The sequence below is a fragment of the Neophocaena asiaeorientalis genome, unplaced genomic scaffold, assembly GCF_003031525.2.
Source record: "Neophocaena asiaeorientalis asiaeorientalis breed wild unplaced genomic scaffold, Neophocaena_asiaeorientalis_V1.1 scaffold124, whole genome shotgun sequence".
In the NCBI taxonomy this organism is placed as follows: domain Eukaryota; kingdom Metazoa; phylum Chordata; class Mammalia; order Artiodactyla; family Phocoenidae; genus Neophocaena; species Neophocaena asiaeorientalis.
This window is the reverse complement of record NW_020174135.1, coordinates 16,477,108-16,504,734: the sequence shown is the minus strand read 5'-3', so window position 1 is coordinate 16,504,734 and position 27,627 is coordinate 16,477,108. Positions and strand designations below refer to the sequence as shown.

Sequence of the window (27,627 nt, the reverse complement as noted above, 5' to 3'; positions counted from 1 at the left end):
ACATTAGGCACTGACCCCTGACTCTGGCTGTTTTCATTCAGTAGCTCTGCTTTATTTGTGTTTTTATTACAGGGAAAGGAGGCAGGTGGGTCCTTTTGGTCTGTGATTAAGCACAACTCTCATCTCTTTAGGTTTCTAGTAAAATGGCCCTTGACTTCCCAAAGCTAATTAAAATGTAAACCTTTTGCTTTATATCAAGAAACTTTCGTTCAAGCCTAATTTATTGTTAAAGTGGTTCTCGGGGAGGTGGAGCATAGGAACAGACAAGTGTATCCCCTTTAAACAGAAAGTCAAGGGCATGATAGATGAGATTTTCTTCGCTGTGACAATTCATCTTTAAATTCCAAGTGGCTCTTGGATGAAAGGAAGACAATCCAGCCCCAAACAAAACAAATCTGGTAGAGCATTTACTCTCAGTGTTGAAAAAAATCATTTTCTGTGTCTAAATACCTAGACTCTTGCTCTATAAATGAGCAGGAACATATTTGAATTAGATCTAAGAACTGGTTTTAAATCTATTTGATAAACTCTGATTAAAGCAGTTTCTTCAAGTCATATGATCTTTGAACTTGCAGGCATGCATTTCCTAGTAGTTGTTGGGTTACACTATCAAAACCTTTTCTGGTAAAACATGGATTTGACAGTAAGCAAAGCCTTTTTTTTCAAGTCTATTTTATATGCATCACTGCATCTTATTAAAATAAGGCCGTGCACTCTGCAAGGCCTTATACTAAATGCATTTCCTTTCTAGTGAACTCAATGTGGTTTTTAAAAGATATTTTGAGAAGACTGCAGTGTAAACAGTACCTCCCCAATAGTCTTCTTTGACTCCAAATACTAAAAAAAAAAAAAAGTGTGGATTCAAAGAACTTTTTATGTTTCTGAAACAGAGCGACAGATTTCCAAATCTAAAGGGTTTTTTGTTTTTAAGTCTTGGATTCAGATGCCTCCTAACGTGTACCCGAGTTTGTATCAGTTCATGTTCAAGGCATGAGAGTGAATTCCTCAGTCACTCTCGATGTTTAACCCCTCTCATCCTTTTTTTTTTATTATTGTTCTGAAAAAGAAGAGACACTCTTCCTGTTGAAAACCAATTCTTTGACCTCATTCTGGGCCCCTGCCTCTCCTACCTTCTCAGGATGCAATCCCTTCCTGTGTTTATAACCTCTTCTTAGCACTTTCCCATCCGAATTTTTGTGCTCCAGACTCGCCTATATTTTTTTAATGCTCCCCCAACACCTGTTCCAACTTTAGCTCTTCCCTCCCTTCACTTCTAGAAAGAGTTCCTCTAACTCAGTCTCTGTTTTTCACCTCCCCTTTCAGTCCCAGGCCTTTGCTGTCTCATTCTGGCCACTCCTGTTTGCTAAATCTGCTCTTACCAATGTCACTGTTGAGGTCTTTGTAGCTAAATCCAATGGATGCTTCTCAGTCCTCACCTCAACTTGGCCCCTCCATGGCCTGTGGCACACTCCTGAGCGTGCTTTCTGGAATACCGTACTGTCTAATTTTCCTTTTTGGAATCCTGGCTGTTGCTTCTCGGTCTCCTTTCTGGGCTCCCTCCATCTAGCTCAGCGTTCAGGCCTAGGCTATTCTATCTATTCATTCATCATACTCACCCCGGAAGACTGCATCTGTTTGATTGTCATCCTGCTACGCTGAGGACTTCTAGGTCTCCCTCCAGCCCTGATATCTCTCCTGAGTTCCAGGTCCCTGTTGCTTTCTGCATCTGGACATCTTTGCCTGGGTGTCCTCAAACTCAGTGCACCTCAAAGTGAACTCATTCTTCTTAACCCCCAGCCCCCATCACCACCACCACCGAATATGAGTCTCTTCTTTTATTCTCTCTCTCTCAGTAATAGCATCTTGTACACAGAATCTCAAGCCAAAAACCAGGAAGTCAACTCAAACTCTTTCCTTTTCCCCCAGGTCAGCCATACTAGCCATGTGGACTATACCTCCTAAACATCTGTCTCCATCCCCTGCACTGCTGCCCTCATTGGAGGCATCACCAATTTCAACAGCCTCCTGACTGGTCTCCCTATCTCCAGTCTTGCCTTGTCCCATCCATTTTCCAGCCTTAAGCCACAGTGATTTTTCTGGAACCCAAATCTGACCACAGTACACTGTTGTTTAAAACCCTTTGTTAGCTCCCTTTGACCATTGGTGAAGGTACAGATCCCTGAGCAGGATAGACTAACCCCTGCTCACCTCCAGCCTCCCATCCAGTGATCTCCCATCACTCCACCCATTTACTCTGCGCACAGGACATGCTGTACTCCTAGCTCCTCAAACACACCAGGCCATTCCTTTAGCCTAGAACACTTTTTCCCTCACTCAGCTAACCTCACCTCAAAATCTTGGCTTAAAGAATGGGCTAGAGTTCCTTGTCTTTAAGAGAAATCTTGGCTTAAAGGTCTAGGAAGTTTTCTCTGGTCTCCTAAATTGGGGTCTCCCTGGACCACCTATCCCATTTCACATAGAACACAGATAGGTATCACCTGCTTACTTGTCAGTGTCCTTCCCCCACCCCAGATTGTAGGTTCTGTGAGACCAAAGATTGGATAGAGCATGTGATAGGCAGCCAGTAAATATCCATGAATAAATTAATGAATACCTTTATATGACATTGTTTCTGCCCATTTTACTCCCCCAAGTTAGTGAATGGCATTCGAAAAAGAATCATCAGTGTTGGTGCATCATTTGGAGGCAGTATTTCATATTTCATGATACCGAGTTCTCAGTGATGTTGTTTTCCTCCTAAGCTAAGATACTACAGGTATGTATGAGTTTTAAAGGGAATCTTGAAGTGGGGTTAAATCTCCCATCCAAAGTTTCAGACTAGTATCTCCAGTGAGGTGAGGGATGTGAAACCATCACTACACACTAGACTAGGGTGTTACCAGTTGACTCTAGTCTGCCAAGGTAACCTGCTCGAACAGGTAGTTCTTGCTGTCCTGCTCATACGTTGCCCTCTTCGCCACATCGATGTCCCTGCACGCTCTCTTCCTGCTGCCCGAAATGCCTTATCTCATCTGTCCCTCTCCAGATCGTCCCCGGCCACCACCTTAGGCACTCCATCTCTGAACATTCCCAGCAAACTCTAGCCCATTCTTTTTCCTCCCTTTGCTCAACTCTGGTTGCAGTCATCTGTTCCAAACTGCATAGCAGCTTCTGAGCTGGGGTCTCACACCCCTCTCTAGATCTCTCCTGTATCCCTTCCCTGTGGCTCTGGAGAGGAGATACCATATCCTTGTGCCTCCCACAGCTGCTGGTCCATGGCTGAGCACAGAATAGGCATTTTTTTTCAACTGAGTCATTTGATGCATTCCTGCCTATTTTTACGGACTCCCCTAATTTCAGTCACTGGGTTGGGGAGGTGTGGGAGTTTTTTGGTTTTTTGTTTTTGTTTTTTTGCGGTACGCGGGCACCTCACTGTTGTGGCCTCTCCCGGCGCGGAGCACAGGCTCGGGACGCGCAGGCCCAGCGGCCATGGTTCACGGGTCCAGCCGCTCCGCGGCACGCGGGATCCTCCCGGACCGGGGCACGAACCCGTGTCCCCTGCATCGGCAGGCGGACTGTCAACCACTGCGCCACCAGGGAAGCCCGGGAGTTAGGTTTTGTATGTCTGCTTATAGCTGGCATTCTTTTCTAGCCTCTACTCTTTTTCTTTTTCTTTCTTTTTTTTGTTTTTTTTACATCTTTAGCCTCTACTCTTCAAATAGGAGTATTCTTTTTTGTAAATATTTTGATCGTTGACAGAAATACTTGCTTACACAGTCAAAAATAGATTCCTGAGTTAACCTGAAATGACACCTAAGCTTAATATGGGGAAAACAGTGCTCATGATGGCTTGGTAAATAACAAAGGTGGTTCTGCTTCCACACACAGCTGAAAATGTTACCATTTTAGAATATTTGAGGCTGCAAACACATCAGCAAATCAGAGGGACTGTTTTCCTCTTTTAAGTCATTTTAATTATTAATAAACCAAATTTGTATTTAAATGGCAGTAACTTGATACGGTACAAATTCCTAGGTTTTTTTGACTTAAATTTACCTGTAAAGAAAAAAGCCAGAGGCCAACATTTTTGTTAGTTTACCCTTTTTCTTTCTCATTTCCTTTTATTTTGGCAAATGAGTACGTAAAGTTATTTGAGGTCTTTGAAACCCAGTAGTTCAAAGGTTTTCAGGGATATACACAGTTCTGCCTACATAGTACTGATCTAAGTAATTACACATGGACAAAAATGAACTAGCTTCTTTCACCTTTGATTTTATTGGAATTTTAAGATTTGAGTGGATAAATCTCACTTCTCTTCATAATATCCATACAGGATTGAGTGAAAAGAGGTTTTACCATTATCTCAACTTTAGGGAGAAACTGAAACTAAGATAATTTGCTGTACCTCTTAGGTGGAAATTATACGTTGCCTGGAGATTTTTTTTTTACAATTACATTTTGACATTCATATTACATGAGTAACACACTATGAAGACCAGGCATATATGAACAGAATGTTTAAATTAAGACATTCCAGACCTTTTTTTTTAAATGCCTTTGACTGAGTGCTTCTCTGTGCTGCACGATAATTAGGTATGCTTGGTAAGCAGTTGGCTTCAGTGACTGTCATCTGTGCGCCTTGTGTAGCCAAAACAAGTTTCCACTGACACAGAGGCAGAGACAGGCAGGGGTGGGCAGAGCAAGAGGCAGCTCTGAGGCCTCTCTGAAGAGCCTTGAGCCCTTATTCAGAGGCCGCCCCCTTCTCTGGCTAGGGTACCATGGCCTGGACATGCCATGTCCAGAAAGACCACACACTCCTGTTTTCCCTTCTTCCTGGTGCCTCATCTTCCATCCTCTGCCATCCTCCAAAGGAATTAGGTGGGACCTGGAGGAGAACTGCTGAGTTCACCCCCCCTGACCAGTTCTCCACCTAGAGCCTCGGACTTAGGCTTCCCTAGACAGATTTTGGAAAGTCAGTTAAAAGGGCAGAGTTGGGGGTAGGTAGGGATTGGATTGGAGGGGAGAGGGAGGAAAATCTACAGTGGAGATAGGTGGGCTTTTCTACTGGAAGCCACACCAACTCAGGAGCCCAAGTCTTCTGCCTCCTTAGAGCTCCAGAAGTCCCTAGGGTATGAGCGTCCCTATCTGAGATGGGGAAGGAGCCCCAAGCTAAGAAGAGAGGGAGTGTATGACAGGTCCTGGGAATAGTGTCTGTAGGACCCAGATCCTTCCATCCTAGGCTGTTGGGAAGGGATTGGAGGCGCCAAGCATTCCTTTCTCCCTGCCTCTTTCAGAGCTGATCTTATAGAAGTAGCAGCAGAGTAAGTAGCACAGCAGAACAAACTTTGGCTTTGGAGTCAGACAGGCTTGGATATTAATTATAACTCTTCCATTTACTAGCTCTGATTTAACCTCTCGGGGTCTCAGTTTCCTCCTTTATAAAATGGGAATAGTATGTCCATCTCGGAGAACGATGTAAGTATGAGAGATGATCTGTATAAGATCATTGTTAGGTAGTGGGCTGATCAGCTGTCGTCAGGACTTTTCCACAGAATTCCTTGCCTAGAGTGATGATCTGAGGGATAAGACAGGCTTGGATGTTGGGGAGGAGGAGAGAAAGGATATAAGATACAGATTTTATTGAACACCTATTATGTGCTATGTATCAGTTACCTATTGCCATAATAATACTAAGTAGCAAACCACCCCAAAACTCATGGTGTTTAACAATAAGCATTTTCCCTACCCGCCTTCCCCCTTGGTAACCATAAGTTTGTTTTCTACATCTGTGACTCTGTTTTGTAAATAAGTTCATTTGTACCATTTTTAAAGATTCCTTATATAAGTGATATCATGTGATATTTGGGGGGGAAGAATAAATTGGGACATTGGGATTGACATATATACACCACTATATATAAAATAGGTAACTAACAAGAACCTACTGTATAGCACAGGGAACTCTACTCAATATTGTGTAATGACCTGTACGGGAAAAGAATCTAAAAAAGAGTGGCTATTTGTATATGTATAACTGATTCGCTTTGCTTTACAGCAGAAACTACCACAACATTGTAAATCAACTATACTCCAATAAAAATTAATTTACAAAAACAATAAACATTTTTTTCTCAGATATCTGCAGGATTCAGCTGATCTAGGCTGATCCCAGCTGGGTTTCCCTTTGTGGTTTGGCTGGCTTGATCATGTGTCTGTGGGTGGCTTTGTTCCATGTTTCCTATCCTGGGACCAGTGGAGTAGCCTGGGTATGTCCTCACCACAATGACAAAGGGGAAAGCACAAGCAATAACATTCCATTGGTGAAAGCATGTCACATGGCTGAGCCTAGAGACAGAGTAGAGGGGCACTACCAGATTCCATGGCAAGGAGCCTCGTACAGGAAAGGGTGAATTGGAGTTTGAGGGGTTTGGTATTTTTTGCCATCTACCTCTTACCACATATTTTAGCTCACTTCCATTCTTGCAGGAAGTCATTCCTATGGTTGGGATAGGATAAGGACAGCAGATTTGGCAACAAATAGGAAATAAGTGTGGAAGTATTTCAAAACCCTTTATTACTTTATACAAGTAACAAACTATGCCCAGCTTGTTAGAAGCCATGTTTCTTTGTACTAGGCTGATCTGTGGCCATGCCTGACCTTCCCCCTAGATGGTAGCAGGCAGGGAGCCTGGCTTTGCTCTCCTTCATCTTCCCTCTAGTGCTGGCCATAGTTGGCACTCAGTAAGTGCAGGTGATCCCCAGGGTCTCACAGCTCTGGTGTCCTAACAGGAGGTCCCTTCTAGCCCCACCAGATGACCACATGTACCTCTACATGTATTTTAAGACTTCCTTTTAAACTTTTTTGTTTTTTCACTGAAATAACCACCAACCATCTGAGGAACAAAAGTCCAAATCTGGGCTTCCCTGGTGGCACAGTGGTTGAGAGTCCGCCTGCCAATGCAGGGGACACGGGTTCGTGCCCCGGTCCGGGAAGATCCCACATGCCGTGGAGCGGCTGGGCCCGTGAGCCATGGCCGCTGAGCCTGCGCGTCCGGAGCCTGTGCTCCGCAACGGGAGAGGCCACAACAGTGAGAGGCCCGCGTACCGCAAAAAAAGAAAAAAAGTCCAAATCTGTTGCCTGTAGAAGTTAAGCCATCCAATCCAGATCTCCATTATTCTGCACAGACAACATCCAAACGATGCCAGCACTTTATTCATTTTACCAATGAATACAGAAGCAATTTGGAGGTGATGTCCAAAAGATCAAGAGATTTACTCATTTGTGATTCTAACAATGTCTAAGGCTTGTTGAGGGTTGTTTTGGGTGTTTTGTTTTTTTAACCTTAGGTTCTATTTCTGGCATGCTTTTATTTTTTTAAATCATAAGCAGTGTTAAAAATACTGGACGGGTTTTGTCTTGATTCTTAATGTGGGTGTTAAGAGATGCCTTCCATTAGTGAGTATGCCTCAGATAATGTGTTTATTTGCATCTTCCTTCCTCTCTGCCTGTCCCCTAATGGTCTGGTACACAGAGGGCTACTTGAGCTGATTTATATGGACCTCAGTTGCTCTCATTTGCGCATACTTAATTCAGAGAGGTGATCATATTGATTTCCCAGGCCCACTTTTCAAGACATTGTACTAACATAGATATCTTAGCAGCTCTAACTACATTGTCTGAAAAGGAAAACATTTTAAACCTTTGGAAGCAATTTTGATGGACATTTCATTGTGTTCTATATTACTTACCTAATTAAATTTCCTTCATATCGAGGTCTGTTTAAAATTCAATTGAGAAATATTTTCGAGTTCCATTGGGCAGATAACTTTGTTTAGCTGGATTTGTTCTGCATGCATATGAAATGGCCTCCCATGAATCAATGCCCAGTGCTTATACGTCCCATGGATGTGAAGAAATGACACCCTTGTAGGCAAGTGTAGTCTCCTGTTATTCATAACAAGCTGTCCCTGGTTACTGAACTTGTTCACCCTGTAATTCCAAAAAGTCCTTGTGTTTTTGTGCCTGTGGTTTGGCAGGCTGATTTATTCGAATTCTGAGCATTGTGAATGAAACCTGTAACTTCTTTCATGGATTAGCTGGAGTCCCGGAATTCCTGTTTGCAAGTTCAGAGTCCAGCTCAAGGCCACTTGCCCCCTTTAGGGCATACAAAAGTCTTATTTGCACAGCGGAGGTGGGTAGAATTCCAGATTGAGTTTGAAAGCAAATAAGGTTATCGGTCTGAGGAGTCATCCCCAGTGGAAGAGGTGTGGTTCCTGATGTTTTGTATCTTTGGAAGCAAAACCCAGGAGAAAGGCCTTATCTCTCAGTTCCACCCACCTGCCACCGAAGACAAGAAAAACAGACCCTGCTCATCTTTTATCCTGACTAGCCATCCCATTCAGTTCTGTGGCAAAGGACCCTGCGGTAACAGAGCTGTAATTGGAGAGTTGGCATTCCATAAGCACTGCTTTAATACTAAAAAAAAAAAAAGTTCCAAAGATGTACTTTTTGTTGCATTGTTAATTAACCTTTAAACATTTCAGAATTGAGTAGATCTTCAGAGTCTTCGAGGTTTATCTTGTTTATCTCTGTCTTAGTCTACTGTACCAAAATACCACAGACAACTTATTAACAGCAGGAATTTATTGCTTATGGTCTGGAGGCTGGAAGAGCTAGATCAGGGTACGAGCCTGGTTGGGTGAAGGCCCTCTTCAAGGCTGCAGACTTCTCATTGTGTCTTCACATGGTGGAAGGGGTTAGGGAGCTCTTTGGAACCTCTTTTATAAGGGCACTAATCATATTCAAAAGGATTTACTACCCTCATGACTTAAGCACCTCCCAAAGGCCCCACCTACTACTGTCATCGTCTCTGGAAGTTAGAATTTCAACATATGAATTTGAGCGTGACAAATATTCAGTCTATAGCAATCTCTGTGCCTCAGATAATAGTGGGCATATCATAAGGTTATTGTGAGCCTTAAATAAGCTAATGCATATAGATGCTCAGAACAACTGGTCAATTGTGAATACTTGCTAATTTAGTTGAATCATTATTATTACTATTAATTGATTAATATTACCTTTGTAATTTCTCTGTACATAAGCAGGAGACTTGGCCTGAGTCACCAACTCTTCCATATTTTTTACATATTGAGAGTATTGCTTGGGACTTCCCTGGTGGTGCAGTGGTTAAGACTCCAAGCTCCCAATGCAGGGGGTCCGGGTTCAATCCCTGGTCGGGGAACTAGATCCCACATGCATGCCACAACTAAATTAACATGCTGCAACTAAGGAGCCCGCCTGCTGCAACTAAGACCCGGCACAACCAAATAAATAAAATACTTTTTTTTAAAAAAAGAGTATTGCTTGGCATTGTCATCAAGAGCGTGAGCTTCGGGGTTAGACAGATCCAGTTTAGGTCCCAGCTACACCACTTACTAGCTATGTGACCTCATGCAAGTCATTAACCTCAGAGAGCCTCAGTTGCTTCCTCTGTAGAATGGGGATAATGTTGGTGCTGACTAGATGGTTGGTGTGCGGGTTAAATGAGATACCATAGTGTTTAGCACTGCACCTGGCACTTTTACATCTTATTTCCTTCATACCCAGGATAATCCCCTATTTCACATGGACAGGTCTATCCTTCAGCATAATTTTTGTCACTTTTACCAGTGGCATTTGTGACGAGAGAGATTGCCAGACACAACATTGGTCTTTGGATGCTCTCCTTGCAAACTGGTCAAACATGCAGCAGTGTTATTCACTCCTGCCACCACTCCCTCTCCCCCCCACCCCCGTGTCCTTTTAAGACTCTTAACAATTACAGGCATTTCGCTAAGCTCGTGCTTAGAACACGGAAGTCTGCTGTGCTCACGGTAGGTTCTGACTGCATCCTTACCGACTTATGCTGGGGTAAGGTCCATTTGGAGAGTGTGGTATGTATTGAGCACAAACTCTACATTTGCTAGAATCGTACAGTTGTACATAGAAAAATTATAGCTCCGCCCGCAAGGCTCAGCTTATCTTATATCTGCATCATGATCGCAGGTTTGGGAGTCATTTCAGAAAGCTGTTTTCTCCCACGTCCAGGTAGCGATGAGGCAAAAAGTGCTGAGTACTGTTCCCTCTTTTCTGGTTTCAGTATGGCTGGACCCTGCCTCTTTCTCCTGTTCCCCAGATCCACCACTCACTGTGCATTCATTTGGTTCTCGTCTCACTCCCTGAAGGCTCCTGTTTTGGTTCATGCTATCATCTTTATTCCCAAAACCAGGAGGCTTAATATGCAAAGGAAGGAAGGAAAGAAGGGAGGGAGGAAAGAAAACCCACAGACACCTCGCTGTTGCTTTTCCTGAAGTAGCAACTTACCTGCTAATAGAAGATTTTGAAGCCGTGGGCTTCCTCTGAATTCTCAACACACGATTGTTGAGACTATTTAAACAGTCTCTAGAATCCTTTTCTGACCCCAAATTACTCCGAAGCATTAATTGTCTTAGTGGTTTCATGGCCACATTATTTCATATTCATTAGTGTTTTCATGAAAAATGATAAAACTAATTAGAGCGGCTAGCGGTTAATTCACTTGGTGATTCGTTACTCTCTCCCCTCTTGGTGTTCTGCATGTGGTCATCTTGGAGAAGGCGTCCAAGGAGTAATTGCAGCTCTATTCCCTGAGTGATCGCCTAATGCCATTAGTTCTGATCCACAGGCACATCTTCAGCGGCTCTGATGGGGTCTGGTTACAGCTGCACCCTCGCCCCTGCCCTTTGGATGCAGGGAGAGAGGGGAGCCTGCACTCAGGACTGGTCCTCTGGAGGGGGTCCAGGGCAGCAGAGGGGGCCGAGTTCCCGGTGGGAGGTGAGCATGGCTTTAGCCTCTTCTGGACCGTGAGATAAGGACAGGATAGTGCTCAGAGAAATCTGCCCTGAGAACTTGTACTCGGGAACGAATAGGGAAAACAGATTTTCTTCGGTTTTAGCAGACATGTGGCTAGGCACGGGCTAGAATCTGGAAGTCTGGTTCTCTCTCAGACCTCTGCCGGCCAGTTCTCTTCTTAAAATGTTTATTTGTCCTCACATCCATTGGGATGGCAGCTATCAAAAAGCCCAGGGAGTGTGCCAGCCTATGATAGCATCTGCAGCGAGGCAGTCTATCTAGGAGCAGAATTTCTGGGTCATAGTGCATGCATATATTCAACTATATCAGATACTGCTAAACCGTTTTCTAACCTGTTAGGCGAATTTACACTCCCACTGGCAGCCTGGGAGAGTTCCCATATCTTTGCCAGCAGTTGGTATTGAGAGATTTTTACATTTAAGCCATTTAGGTGGATGTATAATGTTGTTGTTTTAAGTTTATAATTCCTGGATTACTAGTAACTTTGAGGGTCTTTTTACATAATTGTTGGAAATTTGGATTTCTTCTCCTGTAAAGTGCCTGTTCAAGTCTTTGCCGTTTTCCTATTGGGATGTCTTGACTTCTTGTTGATTTCCAAAAGATTTTATATATTCTGAGTTCAGGCCCTTTATCAAACATATGTGCTGCAGATATCCATGGCTGTCCTCTCTCTCTCTCCCTCTCTCCACTCTCTTGTTTGTGTCCTTTGATATACAGAAATTCTTAATTGTAATGTGCTCTAATATTTCAGTCTTTTTCCTTCGAGTTAGTTTTTTTCTTTCTTTTCTTTCTTTTTTTTTTTTTTGTGGTATGCGGGCCTGTCACTGCTGTGGCCTCTCCCGCTGCGGAGCACAGGCTCCCGACGCGCAGGCTCAGCGGCCATGGCTCACGGGCCCAGCCGCTCCGCGGCATGTGGGATCTTCTGGGGCTGGGGCACGAAACCGAGTCCACTGCATCGGCCGGCGGACTCTCAACCACTGCGCCACCAGGGAAGCCCCTGAGTTAGTATTTTTTTTAGTCTTGTTTAAAAAATCTTTCTTGAGATTATGAAGATATTACCCTATATTATTTTCTAAAAGCTTAATTGTTTTGCCATTTACACTAAGGTCTGTGATCCATACAGAACTTATTTTTTATATATGACAGGAAGTAGGGGGCCAAGAATTAAGCCCTGCCCCAATGCCTATCTAATTCCCCTAGCTCCGTTATTAGAAAGAATACCTTTCCTCGTGTTCTGACGTGCGAATCTTCTCATTAAATCCCATATCCATAGGTGTGTGGATCTGTTTGTAGGCTTTCTCTTCTGTTACACTGGTCTAGTTGTATATCCTTGTCCCAATACTACACAATTAGAGTCTGATTAGACGTCTTGATAGTTAAGACAGCAAGTCCTTCCATCTGCTCGTCTTCATCAAGAATAGCTTGACTAGAGACTTTTATTAAAGATTTGGTTGGATCTATAGATTAACATGGAGAGAGTTAAACTTTTTACAATATTGAGTCTTCCAATCCATTTATTTAGTACTTTTTAATTTCTCTAACAAAGTTTATAGTTTTCTTTGTCAAAGTTTTACATACCTATTGTTAGATTTATTTCTATGTACTTGATATTTTAATCCTATTATAAATGGTATCGTCTTCGTTTTCTGTTTGTTGTGTTATACAGAAATACAGTTGATTTTTGTCTATGGATCTTGAGTCTAGGAACCTTGCTGAATTCTCGTATTCATTCTAATAGTTTATCTGTGTATAATCTTGGATTTTCTATGGATGTTAATCAATATTGATGTTCGTATGTTCATCTTAAAACTGACCACCTTATTGAGCTTTCTTATTAGTTCTAATAATTTGAGTATTGAAGCTTTTGGGTCTTCTAGGTTAAAAAATCATATTAACTTATTTTTATGAGGGTTCTGTTTCTGCCTAGAGAAGCAAGATAGGGTAGCTGTTAGGTACAAGGAGTTTAGAATCTGACTACCTGAGTTTGAAACCCAACTCTATTACTTTCTATGTAATCTTAAGTAATTTGCTTAATCCTCTGTGACTCAGGATAATTAATTGTAAACCACCTCATAGGTTGATTTTAAAAATTGAATGAGTTAGTACAACTTCAAAAATGCCCATGAAATCATGAGCACTCAGTTTATGTCGAATTTTGTCATTTTATCAATTAGTTTTATTCCTTTTAAAATTCCTACTTCTTATTGTTTTTTCTTATTTTATTGCATTGGCTACTTTTCCAGCATAGTACTGAATGATACTGGTGCTTTCAGGCCTCACCTGAAACTTAACACATTGAAATGTTCCTTCTAGGTTTTTTGTTGTTGTTGTTTTGTTTTTCATAATTTGATGTATATTTAATCATCTTTAACTGCACTTATGAATCTGGTATTAAATTCTGCAAGGGGGAGATAATTTTTCAGTAGAATTTCCTTTTTTCAAACTATGCTGTTTACATAATGATGAAAATCATTAATAATGGAATTATTTCTTTTTAAATATCATTGAAATCCTGTTGCAAAAGGAGGCACTGACCCTTCTACCTTCCTGAAGTTTCACTGGTGTAGCCTTTCCAAAAAGGTGCTGATTGTTAACATAATGATACCATTTTGGATGTTTGGGATATGTTCAGGAGTATTCATAGCCACACAGAGCTGTTGGCCAGTCCTTTTTTAGGACAGTATCACATTCTTGAGCTTTTAATTTTGCTATATTCCAAGGAAGTTGGAGTGTGTCTTCAGTTTTCTTTTCATAAAGAGTATACAGATACACTTTTTGAGTCATTATATAACTAAGAGTGCTTCGCTGCAGGAAAGGCCACCTGAACTGCATAAATTCTAACATTACAACTGTGGTATCAATTTTGCTCTTAATTTCCTCCAATGCTATGTATTTCTCATTTTCCTGCAAGAATTTTTTTTGTCTTTCCCATCTCTTATCTTGTGTTTTCTTTATTACCTACTATTATTTATAGAGTTCTGTCTCGTTTTCTTCTTAATCATTTTCTGTTCCTGTTTCATAGAAGCCATCTCTTTTTGCGTTATCTTGAGATACCAAATGACTCTCTAAAATGTTCTTTAAGTTTCTATAAGATATTTTCGGATGAATTTTCTCTGATTTCAGATGGTGATCTATTTTTCTGTTTTCCAGTATTTTCCATCTCTTTCCTTTTGTCCTATGTATTCATACTCAAATGAGAAAAACCCTGTCAGGCCTGATATAGTTAATAGGAAGGGTGTGTGTTGTCCTCACAGCCTCCTTTCTGGATGTTGGTGCACTCACCCTTGTAGACCTACACTAAATTGCCAATTGATATACCTAATCCAGCTCCTACAGTCTAACCAGTTTTCTTGTAATTTGGCCCTGCTGGACTGACATGGATTCATCTCCTGCGTCCATTCCTCAGCTGCTGACAAGCTGGTCAAATGGTGTATGTGCATCAATCCCCAAGATACCAAGTGCCAAATCTTCCTCTTGTCCTTAGCTCACGTGGAGCACTCTTTGGAAACTATACCTCCCAGGGTTCGATCTACCACTGGAGTCCTTCTTCTACCCACCCCACCCTCAATTTTTTTGCCCAATTGTTTATTGAGAGTTGCAGTTCTCAATTAGTAGGTAGAAGGGAGTGGACAGCACTCTGGCTGTTTCAAAAGGCATCACCTATCAAGTTGAGTGATGGCTGCTTAATTTGAATTTCTGAACAGCTGGAGGACTCAGGTGTTATTTTTTCAATCCAATTCCATTGGCCTTGTGTTTAGGTGAGAATTCCTCAGAAATGCCCCCGTGCAGGTTGACGGCAGTCCTAGTGTTCAGTTTGGTGAGTTTTACCTTTTATTCTAGGTCTTCGAGATCATTTTAGTGGGAAGTTAAGAGAGGCTGTATTGGGTTCTCCTAACCACTTTTAGCGAGATGTTCTATCCAGAATTAAATATTTGTTTTAGCAACTCACAACCTCCTGGATAGCTTGCCGAGTAGAGATATGCAGCAGATCTAAAGGTCTGTCTTTGCCAGTCTTCTTCATAGGCAGAATAGATGACCAGGAATCGTGATTTCAAAGGCTGAGTGCCCCCTAAAGATTTATTCTAATAGTCAAGGGAGAAATAAAAACACCACTGAACTAGTAATAAGGGAATCTGGGTTCTCAGGGCTCGGTCACTGACTCCCTGTGGTCAGCGTTGGGCAAATCATGACGCCTCTAAGAGCCCCAGACTCCTTATATCTAAAATAAAGGATAGGACCAAATGGTCTCTAACGTCCTGCCCTTCTAGGACTCGGTGATTTTACCAGCTGGCCTGGAACATCTGCTGTTAGAAACCTGTTCCTTGGGGCTCCCCTTTTACTCCCAGAGTTTCTGCTGAAAGGGAAGCCGAGGAGGAGAAGGCACATCCACGCTGGGTGAGCGAGCCCCAGCTACAGGCAGAACCTGCTGGGAGGGACAGTAGGAGGAGTGGGCAACTCGGGTGCAGAGGACTGGCGACCCTCCTCTGGAGATCCGCCCTCTGGGGCCACACTGGGCCTCTGTATAAGCAAGTTTCAGTCATCAAAGGACCCCATTTGCTGAGTCCCCTTCAGTGACTTTGTATTGAAGGGAAAATAGGGATAGGAAATTAAACTTGTTTTCTTCAGAGGATGTCTTTGAGGCAAGGGAACTGCGAATGGTGACCGGATGGCTGCCTCTCATGCGACAATAAATAGACCTGGGAGGTGCTGGTTTGTCACAACCAACGTGTTTATAACCCAACCCAAGTGAAGTCATGGGCGGTGGGGTTTTGAGGGAGCGCAGAGAGTTATCACCCGTGATTTCCAAATGGGAAGAAGAGGGCACCACAGGGATACCCAGATGGGCAGAGACGTGCCCCAGGTCAGAAGTGAAGCTTAAGGTGGGGCTCAAGCGTTCCAGGCAATGCCAGGCTTCCTGGGGTTCCTGACTTTTCTGCACTTTGGATGCGACCCCTTCCAGAGCCTCCAGAATGAGGGGTGTGTGCTCACGCATGCGTGGTCCCCTGCTCTCTTGTTTTTTCTCCCTCCTCTCTCCTCTTTCCCTCCTGCTCTGGCATCTCCCGCCCGTGATATTTGCTCTAATAGGCCGGGCAGCAGCTACCTCACTGGCACATGGGTTGTTCAGCCCGGATCCTGTTGCCTTGTCTGTCCAGGATAATTTGCTAAATGGTTTAGAGGTTTTTCTCGCCACGGAAGGCCAGTTAGAAGGGGGTGAAAGGAGGGCTAAAACCCCAGGGACCGGGAATGACTCCAAATCCATTTGCACCGTGCAACTTCCCTGTCTCTGCTCTTGGCCACCCAAATGGATGCTGGTCTGGATGTCACTGGCTCTGCTGCCTGAGCGGATGGGCATCTGGTCTGTGAGAAAAGCCAGCTCCATCCCGGAGACAAAGCCATTAAGTTTCCCCTTAGACTCAGGCCAGGGATGTTTGGAGAAACAAGAGGGAAGTTGGAGTTTAGCTCTCAGGGGCCAAGTTCACCCTACTGGCTCTGTGACCATCTGGACCAAGGTGGAGTTCAGTAATAAGGTCAGGAATCAAAGAGAAGCAGGGAAAACTGTAAAGCATCTAACTGCAAACTACTTATAGTTTCCAAGTTTTAAAGAGCACAAGATAATCAAATGATGATGAAAAGATCTTGTCCTTTGCAGCCCCTCCCCCTTCATCAAGCCCTCGCGCCTCCCCGGTGAGTGATTGGTGCGCCACCTTCTGGCCTTAGTGGCCAATGCTCAGAGCCTGAGCCCCAAGTCCTGTGTGTCACACCCCTCCTCTCCAGGTCCCTGTAGCAGTGTGCCAGCACCTCTCCCTTTGCTGGCCCGAGGAGCCTGCATTGATGGCATTGTTCAGCACTGATGGCTTCCTGAACATTAAATATGTACTATCAGAGTATGTAACTCTTCTATTCTTGCTTCCCTATTTGAATGCAAGGGATGCTGTTATTATTTTAAAAGCTCTTGAATATGCAAATTAGTTACAGAGGAAGGGAGCCTTCCTGGACGCCATCACTCCTTCCCATCCTGACAGTAACAAAGGGAAGTAAAAGGAGTTGATTTCCCTCTTCTTACCTCCAAACCCCACAGAATTCTCCAAACAAGGCTGGAGGTACAAATACGACCTTACTTTTGTAATTGATTTTTCCAGCATAACCCAGTTGGTTGCCTCAGTTGATCTTTCCAACCCGACTCCAGCCCCTGTGGGTGTGCCCTTGTTGCTGGAGAGGGTCACTCTCCCGCTCTGCACAGCCCTTGGAAGACGGCAGCTTCAGGCTTTCCAGCTGAAAGCTGGAAATGATTCTCCTTCGGCATCGTTTTCAAACCCATATACTCGGAGGTTAAGTGACCACGCTGAAAAATGCACACCCCGATGACTTCCTTCCCCACCCCACCCGGTGCCCTGGCGAGATCACATTGAACAATTCAGGGAAAGTATTCACTGAATGCAAGGAGAGTAGAGCACGTCTGCATTATTTATTAGGGGCTAACAATACCCATCATATGTAGAATGTATTTGGACATAAATTAGTGATGTTAGGAAACACCAGGGGTCCAAAACCTATTAGGATCTCTGACACATATGTAAAAACACATCACAGTCTTACCTTTTCTACGAGGCTGGGAATTGGCTCTGAGACTGCTTCACAAGGAAAACAAAAATCTTTAACCTTTTGTTTGCTATAAGCCCTCTGGACACTTCATCTACCGTTGAGTAAGTCTTGGCAAATCATTTCAGACTATGAATTCTTAACCTCACTTTCTCACCCCCCTTCCTCTTTCTTCCTTCTCTATGATGGAAGGAAGGATATTTACTGAGCACCTACTGTGCACACCGACATTACAGCTAGCCCCTTGATGTCCAGAGGGGTTTGCAATTAGTATCCCCACTTTATAGATGAGGAAACTGAGGCTCAAGGTCATGCAGCTGATAAGTGGCCAATGTGGAATCTGAAACAAGGTCATGACTTCAAGCCGAGACTTCTTACCCTACATGTGACTCCCTGCCTGGGCAGGAAGGCAACAGCTGTTCTTTGCTTCTTTGTCAGCTGTATATCACCACAGGAATGCCACGTAACACAGAACCACAAAACCGATGGCATAAAGCCATGAATGTTTATTTTTGCTCAGGAGTCTCCGGGTCAGCTGGGCAGTTCTGCTGGTCCAGGCCACGCTTGAGGGTCTCAGCTGGGCTCGCTGCAGTCAGCTGCTGGGGCAGCTGGGGTGGGCTGACCCGGGCAGGCCTGGGCTTGTCATGTGGCGGCCAGAGCTCCAAGAGCGTGAACAAAGCACTCGGCTTCTCGAGGCCTGGGCTGTCCCTTCTGCCACATTCAGTTGGCCAAAGCAAATCGCCAGACCGGCCCAGATCCGGGAAAGACAGACGAACTCCATCCCGTGCTGGAGGGGAGCTGCAGAGCGACATTGCAGGGGACAGGGATGGTGGGACGAGAAGAACTGGGGCCAGTTTTGCAATTAGCCAGCCTCACTGCCCACTGTGGGGCTGCCTTGCTTCCTTGGGGGCATCTGCTTCCCGGAAGCCTCAGCTCCCCCATCTCCAAGCCTGCGCTCAGAGCCACGTCTCACTTGTACTGAGGACGCATTGCACAGAATGACTGCGGAGGGGGATTTACACGGCCCTCTTCCAAAGGGGGAGGGGTGCAGTCAGTCTGGCAGGGGTTAAGCCTTCCACTGACTGGATTAAGCTGAAGCAGGAGGCTTTCAGCATCAGCCAGCACAGGAGGGGAGCCTGGGGGCGGGGCAGCCAGCCGGGGGGGCAGAAACCACACTGAAAAAGATTCTTCTAGGCCTACACCTGAGACTTTGGCGCTTCTTCCAGATACCTCTTGGAGGGTGGCTTTCCGTTGCCCGTCCTCGAGCATCTCTGGACATGGTATCATGTTCGTGGAGCCAGAGTTCCCCTCCTCTGCGGGGGCTCGGCCCCTCACCTCCCCAGGGCCTCTGCAAGGACCTCTCTTCGGCCTGTGTGTTTGTGGTTTCCAGGGAGGAGGGTTGGAAGGAAAGGTCCATTTCCGCAGGACACCAGGGCTAACCGGTCGACACGGGAGGTGATGCTGGGCTGTGAGGGAGGAGAAGCGTGGAGCTGGGGGGCAGGAAGGGGAGCACGGGGGCAGAAGAGGGAAGGGCTGCTGGATTCCCGGAGGACTGGGACAGGCCAGAAAGCTCATGAGAAGGAGACAACCAGCGGAGAACAAACAAATCGGCAAGATCAGAGATGAGAGGACAAGCCAAAGGGGGCCGACGATTCCAGACCTCGACACCACATTGTAGCACGACTGCCCTGCTGCTAACTCACGCTCGGCACCTTCACCAGCAGGTCATTCACAACCCCTGCGAGGCGGTCCTGGAGGTTAAAGACACAGAAGCTTCAAGTCCAGAAGGAAAGAAAAGCCCCGATTCCATTTCTCACTAAGGCAGGTGGGGCAAGTATCCCCCAAAGGGGCACCTGCCCAACATGGGACTTGAGAGGCAGAGTGGATTGTGTATAACAGCTCGCAGATTAACAGCCAACGATGTCCTTAATTCTTCTGACCCCTCCAGGAGATGTCACTGAGGAAGACAGCATTTGTACGGTACCAGGCAGAGGGAGAGGACCATGGAGGGCAAATCCATCTGAAGGATGGAATGGACCCGTCAATCATTTCTGGCCCAGTCACCCCAGGGGAGAGGGAGGCCCGGTGATCATACCCAGGTCACACGGCTAGTGAATGGCCGAGCTGAATTTGAGCTTAGGTTGGATGGAAACTGCCCTGCCCTCGTCCATTTTAGTCTTCTCCCCCCATCAGTTGCCTCTAGAAAAATAAAACTACAAAGGCTTTTGTTTCAAGTCTGTAATTCATTTCCATGAGACATTTTCCTTTCCTGTCAGCTTGTTGAAGGAGCCCGAGGGACCCTTCCGGTACTCGTAACTCTGTAGCAAATCATGAGATGGGGCCGGATTCTCCAAAAACAAATGGGAGCGTTTCAGCCCAATACAACAGAAGTTGTTCAACAGGGACCTGAATTCTTGGGGCAAAATCCCAGTAGCGTGGGTAGTTTCAGCTCCAGAGCAGGGAGGACCGAGGATTCGGGCCGGTTTTGGGTGCCTCTTACTTCCCCGGCCCCTCAGGACCGAGGCGGGGCTGGGAAGGGGTTTCCAGGCCAACGTCTCAGCCCTGACGCTAGTTGTGTCACCCTAAACAAGTCACTGAACCTTCACCACGTGCAGAATGGGAATCCACACCTCTGCCCCACGTTCCCGTCAAAGAGCCTGTGGAAAGTGCTGGGACTTCCCCGGCGGTCCAGTGGTAAAGACGCGCCAATGCAGGGGGCATGGGTTCGATCCCTGGTCAGGGAACTAAGATCCCGCATGCCACGGGGTATGGCCAAAAATTTTAAAATAAAATAAAAATAAAGAGAGAAAGTGCTCATGGGAGTCCAGACCTTGCCTGCCTCTCAGGCTCACCTCGCTGACCTCTAGCTCCCCACGTGAAACCGACAGCCCCAGACCCGACAGGAGCGCCGACGTTCTGTGACTCAGGCGTGAGGATGGAGTTATGGGCGGAGGGAGACGCGCAGGGGCCTTGAAGAGCTGAAGCCCCTGCGGCTGTGGGACCAGGCGTTAAAGCGAAGCGTGGTTCCGATGACCCCCGGCCTGGATCTGCCTCGTAGAACTAGCCCCTTACCACCCCCCTTACCCTGCAGACACTTACAGCCGAGGTCGCTCCGCCCGCCCGCGTCTAGGCACGGGCCCTCCCAGAGGAGACCACGGCGAAAACCAGGCGGGCGGCGCAGAGGTGGCGGCCCTCCCCAGCTTTGCTTCTCCCTCCCAGCCTGCCTCCCTTCCCCTCCCCGCGGCTCGGGCCCTGGCTTCCCACAGCTCTCCACCCCTAGCAGGCAAATACCAAAGACCTTTGTCCCAAGAAGTAAAATTAGGGGTGGGTGAAAATAAGCCTTTTCCATCAGAGAAACGACACAGTCACTGCCCTCTGGGGTCGGCGCCAGGGCCCTCACCGGAGTGACGCACTGCTTTCCGTGGCCTCCTTAATATTATTTCTTGAGTCTCTGGTACCGCCCCTCACCCTGCCTCACCTGCCTGTGAGCCGCCTCCTAATGGGAATGACTTCTGGCTTTACAACCTTGCCACGTGCCTGACGGGGCGCGCCTTCGTGCTGTCCGTGTGCGGGCGCTGGACAGCGCTATGGCCAGTTCCCCTGGGCGCCCGAGGACAGCTGGGCTCCTGAGAATGCCCAGGAGCAGCCTGACCGTGTGCGGAGCAGAGAGAAAGGGCCAGTGGTAGAGAGAAGTTCTTCTTTCTCTCCTGGTTTAGGAAGATCAGCTCCAGGGAAGTGGCGCATGCTTCGAGATGCACTTTTGTCTCTGACCCTCTGAGGGTGACCACCTGGGAAAAGGTGAATTGGCATCTCACTGTCTCGGGGAGGGCTTGTGCCTTGAACCAGGGCTTCCCTTCTTATTATTTCACCCTGGGAACCCAGTGGTTTAAAAAATTTGTCTACCCAGGACCCTACTTAGGCAGTAGCTATCACCTCTGTTACTAATCACAGATACCCCTATCTGTATATACCTGCGAGTCCCAGGTCCTGGTCCACGGGGGACAGGCAGCCTTCCCCATCTGAGCTGATATCGTTCCTGCCCCCAAAAGGAGGGAAAAGGCACTGTGGCCCCAGGAGGTAGCCTCATTGTGGGCAAAAACATGATTTCTCCCTGTCTTTGAAATAGAAATGAGCCCTCAAACCTCCATGACCCACACAGGGACCACTTCCCCCGAAGAGGAAGGAAGATGGAGAATGAGGGATTTCTCTCTCTTCCCGTCAGGCAACACACACATCACCCCATGGTACGCCCTCCCTGCTTCCTTCCTAGAAGAGGGAGGAGAAGCAGATCCCAGTGCCTGCAGGAGTCTGGGCTAACCTCTCACCCTCCTGGAGCAGAGTTTATCGTGAGTGGCAGGAACCCACTCCATCCACACCACTGATGAACACCGTCTGTTGGGTTTCTAACACACATTCCTGGGCCGTAGGGAGCTACTTGACATTTCCCTAGCTGTTTTGAAATGGGCATTTGTAGCGTGTAATGTTCTAACACCAAAACCATTTACACTCTGACTGTGCCTCTGGGCAAAGCTAGCTCCACACCTTGTCTGAGAAATTCTGAGGTTCCCACCTTCCTGCCAGCTTCCAGACATCATTCAATCCGTCTACTTTTTCTTAGACTTTCAAAGCAGGTGTTTGCCCTCTTGTTTGTATTTTCCTTCAGCTCCTGACCAACTGCTTTTGTAAGAATCATGAAGTGGCAACTGTCAGCTGTGAGGACTTGGGGCCGGTCATGTACCTGCGGCCTCATTATTTTGGGCCTTTGGACTTGCCGTACGTTGGCCGACCACAAGCTGCAGCTCTGCATTTGTTGACGTAGAGTCTGTTGTCTTTGGAGAGCTGTTGGCAAGGCATACACAGGATCTGATGATCTGTTCTCTCTCTGCAGGTTGCTGAACATTAAACTTTTAACATTTGTTTCTTAAATCATATGTACCTGACAGGCCAACATGGACCTGCATCAATACTGTCTAAACTCCCTATTAAAAGTGCAAATACACCGCCACACCAGTCAGAAGGACCATCATTAAAAAGTCTACAAATAATAAATGCTAGAGAGGGTGTGGAGAAAAGGGAACCCTCCTACACTGTTGCCGGGAATGTAAATTGGTGGAGCCACTATGGAGAACAGTATGGAGGTTCCTTAGAAAACTAAAAGTAGGACTTCCTGGCAGTCCAGTGGTTAAGACTCCACGCTTCCAATGCAGGGGGTATGGGTTTGATCCCTGGTCGGGGACCTAGGATCCCCCGTGCCAAAAACTTAAAAAAAAAAACTAAACTAAAAATAGAGCTACCATATGACCCTGAAACCCCACTCCTGGGCATATATCCAGAGAAAACTCTTAATTTGAAAAGATATATGCACCCCAATGTTCATAGCAGCACTATTTACCATAGCCAAGACATGGAAGCAACATAAATATCCATTGACAGATTAATGGACAAAGAAGATGTGGTACACACACACACACACAATGGAATACTACTCAGCCATAAAAAGAATGAAATAATGCCATCTGCAGCAACATGGATGGACCTAGAGATTATCATATTAAGTGAAGTAAGACAGAGAAAGACAAATATATGATATCACTTGTATGTGGAATCTAAAAAGTGATACAGATGAACTTATTTACGAACAAAAAATAGACTCACAGACATAGGAAACAAACGTATGGTTACCAAAGGGGATAGCAGGGGATGGGGAGGGAGAAGAAATTAGGAGTTTGGGATTAACATATGCAGACTACTGTATATAAAATAAAGAACAAGGACCTACCGTACCACACAGGGAACTATATTCAATATCTTCCCAGATTCCAGAACACTGCCCCCCCAGGTAAAAGTCAGAATCTCGGGGGGGGGGGTAGAACCTCCGAGGCTGCCGTGCAGATAGAGTCCCTCTAAGGTGCCAATGGCGTGGGGTGCCATTTCTATAGGGGAGAAAGATGGACAGACCCAAGGGCTGGATTCTTGCCCTGGGTCTGCAGCCAACTTGGAATGTGACCTCAGGTCAATCGCTTACACCCTCAGGTCTCCATTTATTTCATTTTAAAATGAGAATAATTCTGCTGTTTATCGTCCTCAGGATTACTGGGGTTATGCAGCCAGAGGGAAGGTGGGGAGGGAGCATTCACACACTTTGCCTCACGTAAGCCTCTACAGAGGTGAGCACCTTATTTCCATTATGCAGGTGAGGAAGACGGGCACTGAAAGGTTAAGTCATTTACCGAGGTCCCAAGTCTTGTAGGTGAAGGAGCGCAGGTGAGAGAATCCAGGCATCTGGTTCCAGAACATTCTATTCCATCAGGGTGCTCCTCTGAGATTTTAGAAATCAGGTAGATGCTCGCTAGTCAAACCGAGGCATATGGGCCAGCAGCAGCAGCATGACCTGGGAGCTCGTTAGAAATGCAGGTTCTCGGGCCCCGCCTGGGTTGACTGCCTCAGAATCTGCATTTGAGCAAGCTTCCCAATGATCCCTGTGCACCTTGAACTTTAGAAGCACTGTTGTAGAGGATTGCACTAGAGAGAGGAAGTCTACAGATGAGGTTATGGTAACTATCCAAAAATCCAACAGAAGTGTAAGATCCTCCCAGGGATAATCAAAGAAGAAATCATTACCGGGAAATTCCTGTGGGAGAAGGGTGACTGTAAGCCGTTTCAGCCCTTTCTCTCTGAGTTCCCATTTCGGCAGAAGCGCCCCTTATCTGAAAACGTCCAAACCTCCCAAGAGAATGGGGTTTGGGATGGAAACATACTGTTTTTATAGGTGTGTATGTGTGTGTTGTGTTTAATTTTCAAAGGTAATACCTTTACTTTTAGAAACGAGAGAAGGAGAAGTCAGGAAGAGAGGGTTCCACAAAGCTGACGTAGCCCAACAGTGTTCCTTTTTGAGGGTTCTCCTGTTCCTGCCCTTTTTATCATGGCTCTTCACTTATTTCAGGAGTGATCCTTCATGGCGGATAGCATCCACCAGGGAGGATGGCCAGTTGGGTAGGGGGAAGTTCAGCTTCCAGAATATCTTTGCTATGAGTGTTGGTCCTTAGGTTAAATCCGAAGACCCAGCAGTCTGAAGGATGTTCCCCTGATACTCAAACTGCAGCCAGCGGCCCCACTATACCAAATGCTCCCTGCAGAATGCAAAGAGTAGAAAATGGCCTGACCCAAAGCTCAGAAGCAAAACTCACAAATCAGGGCTTTGAGAAGTATGAAAAGGCTTCCAGACAGCACTCCAGACGACTGCTAGCCTTAGGGGAGTGTCAGTTGAGTACAAAGAAATTCTCAACCTGGAGCCAGAATGTCCAGTAGGACTTGATCCAGGGAAGGATGCTCAAAGCCGGCCCTCTGCTCCCTCCTCGCCTTTCCTGGATTAGCTCTGTTGAGGCGGTACAGAAGCCCTGGATGAGCTGTGGTTTCTGTCCAGTGATTTTAACACGTGTTCCCATGTTTAAATTTGTGATTTGTATGCACGATATTATCTAGCCCTTAAAAGTTACTTTCCTGAGACCCAGTCTGTCTGTGAAGTGTGCAAATTCCTGAAAGAGTCAAGACACCACTTGGCATCAGCATCCCAAGTGTTCCTTTATGTCCGCGGCTCCAGAAAGAGCCAGTCGGAAATATCACACAGACCTGATCCCTGCCTTCTAGAAACGTGTAGGGTAAGGCAGAGGTAGTGACACATAAATTAATGTCCTGGCTGCACATGGCACCCCAGATGTGGATACCCATCTACTGAATCAGAGACTCTGCATCTACTAATTGACACATCTAGGGCCCTAAAATAATCCACTGTAAATTTGGGTTCTTTGGCCAACCTCAGCCCTGGTCTTCTTGTACTGGCTTTACTTCAGACCAGCCAAATTAACACTGGTTAAACCAATTTTTTCACAGTCTTTCCCTCCCTGTTGGATTTTATTTTTTTTATTTTTCAAAAGTCTAGAAGAAGGGGATTTGGGGTCGGGATGATACCATCACTCTGTCACTTCTAATTTCATTCTGTTAACAATTCTTTGAGTCACGAGGGTGGAAGCTTTGATTCTGAGAAATTACGCACTTTTAAGTTTTGACTCCAGAAAGTCACTGTGGCTCATCTGTAAACAATTCCAGAGGGTGACCATGAAAGAGGAACTTAGTAACCAGGCTTCCCCCTGGGGAAGTCACTTATCCCTTCAGAGCACCTGATTTCACAGGTAAAGAGTTTTAAGGGGGTGGCAGTGGGGGGTAGGGAGTGAAAGAGAAAGCATTTGGTTCAAAACCAGACTGTGTAAACAGCCCTGCTCTTTTCTCCTTTCTCCCTTCCCCCACTAACCGAGGCTTTCCATCACCCATAGATGAACTGGGAAGGCTGGTTATTGACAGCTGGGCAATTTGCACAATAAAGTTTAACGGTTTACATCCCCTTTGACTTTCCATCCCATTGACTTTGTCAATGTTCTCAGTGGATCACGTTCTCACGCTCGCACTGACTCTCTCCTTCTTCTCTTCCCCTTCAAGCGTGCAAACGCAAAGAGCAAGAACCAAACAAAGACAGGAACAATTCCCAGAAGAAATCCCGCCTGGTGTTCACCGACCTCCAACGCCGAACGCTCTTCGCCATCTTCAAGGAGAACAAACGCCCATCCAAGGAGATGCAGATCACCATTTCCCAGCAGCTGGGCCTGGAGCTTACGACCGTCAGCAACTTCTTCATGAATGCCCGGCGCCGCAGCCTGGAGAAGTGGCAGGACGATCTGAGCACGGGGGGCCCCTCGTCCGCCTCCGGCACCTGTACCAAAGCGTGATGGAAGGACTCTCAGTTGGGCACAAGTCACCTCCAAATGAGGACAAAAGATACCAAAAGAAAATGCAAAGGAAAAAGACGCTGGATTCTTAGCTGGGGCCCTTCACTGGTGATTTGAAAGCACAATTCTCTTGAAAAGAAAAGTCTATTCTAGCTGTAATCATAGGCCAGGTGTTCTTTTCGTTCGTTGGTTTTTAGTGGCTATGGAGTCCAAGTGCAAGCTGAAAACTAATCTCTTTGAACCGGACATTGTCCTCTGAGCGAGTACGCTGAGCACCTCAGAAACCCAAATGGGGCCTTTCTGCAGCAAGTCAGTTTCAGTGTGGTGTCAGTCAAGCTCAGGATTGCTTAGAATGTCAACGGTCCCGCTCTGAGTCCTGCCAGCCTCTTGCAGTCGAAGTTCCCGTGAGTAATAGTGGGACTCTGGCCTGTGTAAGGACTCTCAGTTTGGGCTCCCAAGATGCTACAACAAGAGAAGAATCTAGCAACAAGAACGACCTCATTTGCTTTCCAAGTGCTTAGCCTCATCATACCATAGTTCATCGACGTTCACAGCCATAACATAAAAAAACATCAGAATGACAATTACTGAGCACAAGTTTTAAATGTGGAAGTTAAAAAAAAGAATCCGAGGACCTGTTTTTCCAACTCAGGCCTCTTTTTCATTGAATGGTTTAGAAAGCTTTGAGTTGATCCAGTTTACAATTTTCTTTTCCTTACCTCCTGGAAATCTCACGTGGTCTTGGATCCATCAAAAAAAAAAAAAAAAAACCAGATCAGTTCACTTGAGCTCAAAGTATCAAGCACAACGAAGATAAACAGAGAAGTCAGGAAGGTTCTGGATTCGCCGCATCTCGATTTTCAAGACACCAGTTAGGAAGTCATGAGGGAATCATTGGGAATATGGCTTCAAGCACATTTTGCAGTTTGCTACAAATTCTGTTTGTACATAATGCAGACGCACACTCAGGAGGCCAATTTAACTGTTACAGTACACGGAGCAAATGCAGCATTTTAAAAGATCTAGATTTTTTTAGATCATAAATGTATCCTTCTTGGTTATCTGTCACCTGGTTCCTCCTATTGTGCGTTATGACCACATGATACATTCTCGCTCCTTCAGATTTGGGTTGTTCCCTTGTCCATCCCATCGGTAGGGACGTTTTCAGTGTTTCATAGCAAGGAAAAAATAAATAATTCAAACCACCATACGTGTTACTCATAACCGTCATCTGGTCCTGAATCTCTTCCATTGTTGAATCATCTAGCAAAACAGCTGAATAAATCTGGAGAAAACACAGCACACCAAAGAAGCAGAATACTGCAAACCAAAGACATTTATTACTTGCCATTT

At 45.7% G+C, this 27,627-nt stretch overlaps 1 protein-coding gene across 1 annotated transcript in view; it reads left to right on the top strand.

Annotated features, from left to right (window-relative positions):
* The window catches only part of ONECUT2 (one cut homeobox 2), a 39,940-nt gene extending 12,911 nt beyond the window's left edge, over positions 1–27,029 (top strand). Inside the window, exon 4 of the mRNA XM_024754871.1 lies at positions 25,988–27,029. Coding sequence (XP_024610639.1) covers positions 25,988–26,274 — 287 coding nt within the window. The 3' untranslated portion in view covers positions 26,275–27,029. The remainder of the gene's footprint in view (positions 1–25,987) is intronic.
* The last annotated feature ends 598 nt before the right edge of the window (positions 27,030–27,627 follow it).